General features: G+C 42.3%; 1 protein-coding gene across 1 annotated transcript; it reads left to right on the top strand.

The window, feature by feature from the left end:
* The first annotated feature begins 3543 nt into the window (after positions 1-3543).
* On the top strand, positions 3544-8023 carry LOC125902759 (cytochrome b-c1 complex subunit Rieske, mitochondrial). Its single transcript, XM_049599358.1, has 2 exons — positions 3544-3810; positions 6871-8023. The coding sequence occupies exons 1-2, from the start codon at positions 3600-3602 to the stop codon at positions 7479-7481; spliced, it is 822 nt and encodes a 273-aa protein (XP_049455315.1). The 5' UTR covers positions 3544-3599; the 3' UTR covers positions 7482-8023.
* The last annotated feature ends 505 nt before the right edge of the window (positions 8024-8528 follow it).

The raw sequence follows: 8528 nt of genomic DNA, 5'->3' as shown, positions 1-8528 counted from the left end.
CAGATTTTTTTTGGGTGTACGTACATTTCCTCATTTGTAAATATGCAAACACTTAGTGTAGATTCTCTGCACAGTTTTATAAATGAGGCCCCAGGTGATCACGGCATTCTGCCAGTTTATTGGCATGTTGTTCCCTCTGAATTAGGAGTGAGTCGCTCCCCTTACTAAAGAAGTTCAAGTATCTTGGAACCTTGTTGAGTTAAATTTAGTAGAAATTGCCCGGCTATTTTGCAAGAAGTGCAAGAAGAAAGAAGTTCCTGAGTTATTGAGAAGTGGGTATAAAACACACACATGCACACACACAGCACTGATATTTGTGAACATGGACTGGCCTTCATAAGGATTAAAGTGAAAACAACACAGGGCAGATACTATCACTCAGACCTGCCTGTGATAACACTCTGTTGGTCCCATTCACATACTCATCAACAAGATGTTCAGTCAGTAAGTGGAGTGCACATGGAGAGAGACAGTGCAAGAGAAAGAGAGAAGGAGTGAAAGAGAAAAGGAGCTAAGAAGGGGTGTCACTAAATGCTGTAAAATGACGTGTTCACCAGGTGACCACGGCATTCTGACGGTTTATAAGTGCGTTGTTCCCCCCGACTTGGGAGTGAGTCTCTACCTTGACTGAGGAAGTTCAAGTATCTTGGAGCCTTGTTGAGTTAAATATAGTGTTTATCAGGATAAACCCCTTGCGATGCACCATCTTTTTTTCAAGGAGGTTGAGGGAAGTGAAGATGAAACATGAGATCAGTAGGTGGATTTGTATGAGACTGTTGTGGTGAAGAGAACCTAACCTGAAGGCAGAGGTCCAAGGTTCTTGAGTTGAAAAAACTTTGGCTCAGAGCAGAGAATCGCCCCGAGTCATCCTAAAATATACCTGGAAACGGCCGTCATTGAGGAGAAGCTCCTGGACCAACTGGTGGTACTCCCCATGATCCAGCCTCTTTTCTAGGGTCTCATGTACCCACACAGATCTCTGTTTATCTGCTGACAGCCTCTCGCCCTCAACCAGAGCTACAGACAGCACCCTCTGCCTCAACATGGCAGCAACTAGATACTGATTACTGTCAAATAAAAATGAAAAAAGAGAAAGACAAACAGTAGCTTGATTACACAGGAAGGTTAGCGTAAGGAGGTGATGGGGTAGTCTCCTGGCAACAATAAAGAAAAGCACAGCAAGCATTTTTGTATTAATGGCATTCTTTAATTTTTTTTATTTTTTTTTTTTTTTTCAAAAAAGGAGGTGCAGCTTGCTTCAGGTTCTGCAACCTGTAAAGAGCTTTCTGTGTGATCAGGACTGTAATCCTCCTGTCATCATGAGCAAGCGAATGAGAACATGAATCGCAGGAGCTGAAATGAATTTCCTTCCCAGGTTGTGTGCAGGAGCTCAGACATCAGGAAAGAGTTAAGATGATAAACATTACTCCTTTAAAGGTGTCAGTTGAAGAGATGGGGGATCTGATCAGGATCACCCTGGACATCTCTCCCTTCCCTACATGTCTAACGAGGAGAAGAATCCAGAGCAGACCTACACTGGAGAGGTTATGTATCACATAGGGTGAAGGAACACCTCATGATCCACTAAGAGGAGTTGGAGGACATGGCTGTCTCGAGGAACGTGTGGGCTACCCAGCTTCTAGTCTTCCGTTACTGCAACCAACACGTTGACAAAGCAATAAGAAATGGGTGCATGGCTGTATGAAAGTCACATGACTATATTCACTGACACTGGACATAACTGTGTACTTCTTTCTTTCCTTTTTATTCTTTATTTAATCAGGATGTCTCATTGAGATCAAGATCTCATTTGCCAGAGGGGCCTGAGAACAACATGTTATTACACATACACATATAAATAACACATTTCATTCACTCTGGAGTCAAGTCAAAGAAAGTGCATGTCCTTTAAAATATTGAAAGTCTTTGTGGTTTTTTGTTAGTCACCTCTTCTTGTGAGGTACCATACTTTTTGAGTTAACAATAACAATAAATGAGTTAAAGCAGATTTTGGAGTGAGACCATTTCGATTTATGGGTATGGATTTTACCAAGAGTGATCAGAAGCTGAATAATATAGGGTAGCATTGCTATCCATGCCATAGAACACACAATAAAACATCACATTAAATACATTCATCAGTACATTAATGCCCATGTCCTTTCTATAAAGTCTTGCATATCTGTCCAAAATAATTTTGAATGATCACAGTGAAAGAACACATACAATATTGCTTCTCTATCTGAAGCACAAAAAGCTCATGTATAATCTGTGCTTAGCTTAAATCTTTGTAACACTTCTTTAGCTGGGTAAATCTTTCACACGCAGAAATCTTTCACTCACTTTCACAGTGAGTAGAAAAACGTGGGACAGACAGAATGACTGACTGACAGAATGACACACTGACAGCCTTTCCGTGATTATGTACAGCATACCATACCATGACTTAGTCATACCAAAAAAACAAGGGAGAAAAACAGGAGAAAAACAACATTGGTCCACAGGGGGAGCCACAGCGATCGGTCGCATTTTAGCCATTTGTAAGCATTTTTCTGTTGTTATAGCGCCACCCAGTTGCCAATTAGAGTTCAATTTCTCCAGTCACCTTGAGGCGTCCTGTTCTACATATCTACCAAGTTTAGTAAAAATCCATATGGCGGTTAGGCCTAGATAAGAAATGAGCTCTCTAGCGCCCCCATTTTGTTTGATGGGGTCAATAATGGAGGGGTCCCCTCAGATTATGTGTGGTCATATGCCTACAAAGTTGCGTGGTGATGGGTGAAACCCTTGAGATGTTCTACACCTTTATGTGATGAGCCACGCCCTCCGCAATATTCATTGCCTTATAGAAGCTCAGTTTTAGGAAGTTTTCCAACTTTTGCCAAGAGGGAACTTTAGATATTGCTCCCTAGATTATGTTCACCCAGTTTCATGCAGATCGGTTCTTGAGGCAAATGTGTTCCTCATGAGGAGAGGCATCTCTGTGCAAAGTTTCACGTCTCTACGACATACGGGGCATGAGATACGCCCATTCAAAGTTTGACATTTTAATCGGTTGCTATAGCGCCCCCCTTTGGCCAATTGATGTAATATTGCTTCATTGGCATCCTCCCATGACCCTCTACCACTGTGGCAAATTTCACATGGATTGACCAAGTCAGTGAGGAGAAAAACGTGGAACACACACACAGAGTTTTTGTCATTATATAGTAAGATACTATGTCTGTTTAAATGGATCGAGCCTTTTCCCACCGTAAATCACCCGTGACAGAGGACCAAAAGAACTTTGCTGCAGGAGGTGAAACACAGTCCAAAGCATTTCTGGTGTATCTGTAACTGCTGGGCTCAGTCAGCAGATCAATATTTCCAACAGAAATATGCTTAGAGCTGATAATGTTCATTTCCATGAGATCACAGATCTTTAAAAACTGAAGAGGGCCCGTAGGACAGCATCAAGAGAACAAATATCATCCCTGGGATGTAGAGGTTGGTCACAATTACGTACGCTTACGTGCGACGTAAATACGCACTTACGTCAAGACGTTGCCTCCCTAGTGAAGACAGCACGCACAAGGTCGTAACTGCAGTTCGCCGCAAACATGATGTCTCTTGCTGCCCGGTCAGGGGCATTTTCCCCTTACATGCAGGCTACAGCTGTTGCTGTCGCCGGTCCCCTGAAAGCTCTGGTCCCCGGGGTTATTGTAAAGGGAGAGAAGTTTTTGTTGGACCCAAAACAAAAGTTCCTGTGCCGCGAATCACTCAGCGGTCAAAGCCCAAAGACCGGGCCTGCTGTGACGGTTAGCATCAATGGTAAGTCTGTGGGCTGCTAGCATTAGCGGGCTAAGACAGTGTTCTGTTGTTTTAATGTGTGTATTTAAAAGGAACTTCAAAAGTCATTCACGATGTGTGGCTGCTGAGCGATGTTACATGTGTTACAGGTAAATGGCATTCAGTGAGTTTGTCGTAACATAGTTAGTTTAGCTACCGTTAGCAGCAGGCTTTTCCAGGCTGTTAGCTAGCATCCTGTTAGCCTCGTTGGCTAAAGGGCGGCCTACACTGGAGGTCAGTTTTAAGTAGGTGACATGATAACACTTTTCTTACTCTGTGTGTTTGGTACCAACGGCATCTTTGCGGAACAGAATATATAATATAAACCTTGGGAAGCCTGTCCATACTGACTTGATGAAGTAACGTCAACGTTAGCCGTTTGAAAGACACAGAAGCCGGTGTACGCTACCTTCAGCGTCCCCACGTCACCCTTGTCTTGTAATCTGTAACGTTACTGTGTAAGTGTAAAGGTAAATGTTGAAAATTATTTCACAAATTATGTATTTTACTAACACTGCGGTCAGGGCTGTAACGGTAACCACAACTATTTTCACTGTGATGCAACTATTTTCACATTTAGTGGAGATATTCGGGTCCCCTTCCATGTGTCCTGCCTTTAGTTATATGTTCCTCTGATCAGCCTGGAGAGGCTTCAGTTACATGGACTCTATACTGTGGATCCTGTTCTCTATTTTCCCCCTTTGTTCTTTAGTTGTCACTTCTAAAAAGACATTTACAGAAGTCCAAGAAAACTCTCCTCAAGGGAACAAATAGACAAACGAGATCAGGTGTAGTAAGATAGTAAGGTGTCCCTGTGAAAAAGATAAGCAAGGAAAAATTACAACAGTGGTCAAAGTGTGTGCCTGTATTATTTAGAGTAAACAAAATATATAATAAATGCTAAATACAAATCGAGATGTTCCAGTACATTTTTTTCCAGACTGATACCGATACTGATACCAGTACCTGAACTTGCCTATTGTACAATGAAGAGTACTGATCTGATACCACTGTGTTAAAATAATGGTTAACAACAGTTTAACAGCTGCACACTAATAACCTTGTATTGATGTGAAATGACTGCTAGTATTGTTCTATGTAGTGCTGCAACAATATACCAGTTTCAAGGTATACTGTGATATAGAAGTTGACAGTTATCATATCATGTACATTTGCATATCGATAGTATTTTAAAAAAACAGGTAACTGGACAGAGTATCTCCCCTTTATTTAAGTTAATTTCAAAGGCAAGACTTGTTACACATACTTTCATTAACAAAATGGTTTCAGTTACAGTAATAAAGCGTTTGTTCAACCAAAATTAACCCTTGATAATGGTATAAATTCTGCAATGCTGTGAAACCACGATATTTTCTGAGACAGTTGTCGTATCATCTCCTGCAGTTGCAACCCTATTCTTATGATGTATTTTATCACTCAGAAGAATCTAATCATTTATAAATAATATATCCTTAATATAGTAAAGAAAAAAATATCAGTGTGTTGTCCGTCCAGATTCGCTTGTAGCTCGCTGAAAATGAGACCAGACGGTGAGCCGTACACGGAGCTCAGCACCCCTGGCACCCAGTGTGAACAACCCAATGACATGGGTGCTGAAAGGAAGCTATCAGCGTGCTTTGTAGCGCTTTTGTGTCCAATGTGAATCCGGCAGTGCACTGCTAAAACATCCTTAGATTCCATAGGAGGAAATCTTGTCTTTTTTAGCATCAAAAATTGTAGTGCATCTCTGATCCAAAAAGAGGAGGGAGGGGTAGCCTGCTCCCTATCAAGTCAAATGAGTCCTCTGGCTAAAAGAGTGTCTGTGCACTGCTGAGGTGATTGTCTTCATACTGGACAATAAAAAAACACTGTAAGAGAATTTAGATCTACTGGTCTTTTAAGTATCCTGGGCAGGGCATCATAAATGGATGACCAGCAGCCTGAGAGCCTCGTGAAGTCAGAATGTAAGGGTTCCAGGTGAAATTTAAATAATACAATAATCATCAACTGATGAATGCGAGGAGAGTGAATCTTTCAGTATGTCATGGTTCAGTTTCAGTTCTTCTGGTCATGATTCCATGCAAAATCGACTCTCAGTTCAAAAAAGTTCCAACTCAAGAAGCAGTTCTCGATTTAGTACACAGAGGTGCTAATTTTAGGATCTACCTCAGTCCACTTTGTGCTAAGAAAGGCGATGTTACCATTCATCCTGAATGCTTGGCTTATTTATGGACAGGCACTAATCACAGTACATGGCTCTTAAGCCAACAGCACACGTCTCTTCCTCTCATCTTGCGCCATGTTTATCCAGTATTTATGTAACTATTTATCCTCTTTTTTCCATTTATTTTTTTATTGTTTTTTCAGTTTAATTATATGTACAGTTCAATAAAATCCTGTTAAAAGACTTTTTTTTAATAGTTCTTGACATCCACACATTCCAAAAGTCAGTGAGTAATCATTTTAAATAATCATGATCTTAATATTGACTAGAATAATGGATTGTGATTTTGCCATAAATAAGCAGCCTTAGTGTGCACTTCCTTTAAGGCCCGGGCACCTCAAACAGACATATCAGACTGCGTAGATTCACGTTGCCTTGTCAGCTGGAAAGTTGCACTTGAACACACCGACTGCACAACTACAGCCACCGGCCACCTGCCACATGTTCTGCACCTCTGAGAGCAAATAACTCCACACCAGCAGGTTGTGTTGGAATATAACAACCTTTTGTAGCTTCTAACTTTCTCCGGCATTTAAATGTCAGCACAGCTGCCAGTATTAATATTGATTTGGTCTTATCTCCAAATAGATCAAGACAGAGGCAGAAACAAATGTAATGCATCATTAAAATTTATTTGAAGTCATTTTCAAATAAATAGACATTTATATACATTGACAAACGAGCTGCTCCAGCACAAATAGACCCGCTAACACACCAACAAAACTGACAGCACGAGCCGGATCCTGTGTGCATCTGGAGATTAGTGTGTCTTCAAATGATCTATGCTGTCAAACTGATGACTTTGTTTGTGTCTGCAGGCGCCGCAGGAGTCCGATATGCCCACACGGACGTCAGGGTACCAGACTTCTCTGACTACAGGCGCCCAGAGGTGCTCGACCCCAGCAAGTCCTCTCAGGAGAGCAGTGATTCCAGAAAAGCCTTCTCGTACCTGGTCACCGGCGCCACAACTGTGGTGGGCGTCTACGCCGCCAAAACAGTGGTCACTCAGTTCGTTTCTTCCATGAGCGCCTCGGCCGATGTCTTGGCCCTGTCCAAGATCGAAATCAAGCTGAGCGACATCCCCGAGGGTAAGAACATGACCTTCAAGTGGAGAGGCAAACCGCTGTTCGTCCGTCACCGCACAGAGAAAGAGATCGCCGCAGAGGCCGCCGTGAACATCGCAGAGCTGCGCGACCCAGAGCACGACAAGGACAGAGTCATCAACCCCGAATGGGTCATCGTCCTGGGGGTGTGCACACATCTGGGCTGCGTGCCCATCGCCAACGCCGGCGACTACGGAGGTTACTACTGCCCCTGCCACGGCTCGCACTACGACGCCTCGGGCCGCATCAGGAAAGGCCCCGCCCCCCTCAACCTGGAGGTTCCCTTCTACGAGTTTCCAGATGAGGACACTGTGGTTGTTGGATAAATAACACTCCTCAGACTGAGCTCTGGTTGTATAACAGCTTTCACTCTGTCAGAAGCATAACGGCTGTCTGTATGATACACATCTGCTCAGTGTGGTGATGCTTTAGAGCAAATGTTCCGGTGTAATGATGCTGTGTTCACGTCTTATTGGTTCTGCCATCTGGGCAAAACTGTTCACATCATTTACAACTGGTACATGTGGAAATGTTTTGTTCTGTGCTGTGTTTCAATCAGCGTCACCATTTTCCCAAACATGACAGATGTTGGTCATCCTCTCTACCTGTTGTTTTTAATGTAATGCAATCACTTTACATAATGAAAGCAAGCAGGAGCTGCTGTATTTTAACATGCAAACCATTCAGAATATGGTGTCTGGGTTAAATAGGTTGGAAGATACCATCCTTTTTTTTTCTTTCCTTACCCTTGAATATGATGTGAACATGAAATTAAAACACCTGCTTATCTTATTAAATTATAAATCCATCTACTAGCAAAGAACAAATGAGTTCACGTCTGGTTAATAAAGATTTCTATTTTATTTGATGACTGGATTCAGTGTTTAGCCTTTCTTTGCTTAAAATGGTTTCATCCAAGTAGTGAAATACTAGTTCTTGTCCCACTGACTCTGTAAACAGACATATGAATAGCAGGACTCCGGTGGTTAAGGTTATGTTGCCATGCATTGGTTGTGTGTTAGAGTCAAACATGAAGTTGAGCTTTATTTTGTAGGATGTCTTGTTTAATCCAGGCAGGTTTGGCTGGTTGTTACAAAGAGTGAGATTGAAGACAAGCCTGCTTTGCGCTGACAAACCAGGGTGAAAATAATAAGGTATACACTTACTGTACATTGAAAGGTTTCAGAAATTGATTTCCTGAGATTGATTTTCTTTGAATGTCCTTAAAGGGATAGTTCAGATTTTTGTACTGTATTACACACAGTAGATCTCGGTCAGCCCCCAGTTTGGAGCTCTGAGACGGATGTAGGCATGATCAGTACAGGCCACTGGGCACCCAGTGGCTCAGTGGGTAGAGCAGGCAGCGTCCTGCC

The sequence above is a fragment of the Epinephelus fuscoguttatus genome, linkage group LG2 (assembly GCF_011397635.1).
Source record: "Epinephelus fuscoguttatus linkage group LG2, E.fuscoguttatus.final_Chr_v1".
In the NCBI taxonomy this organism is placed as follows: domain Eukaryota; kingdom Metazoa; phylum Chordata; class Actinopteri; order Perciformes; family Serranidae; genus Epinephelus; species Epinephelus fuscoguttatus.
This window is presented reverse-complemented; position numbering and strand designations above follow the sequence as displayed.

Excerpts from the sequence above, each read along its gene's own strand:
- LOC125902759 (XM_049599358.1), top strand. The coding sequence starts at position 3,600 with ATGATGTCTCTTGCTGCCCGGTCAGGGGCATTTTCCCCTTACATGCAG. Across the intron at positions 3,811-6,870 it reads TGTGACGGTTAGCATCAATG|GCGCCGCAGGAGTCCGATAT; the intron begins GTAAGTCTGTGG and ends TTGTGTCTGCAG.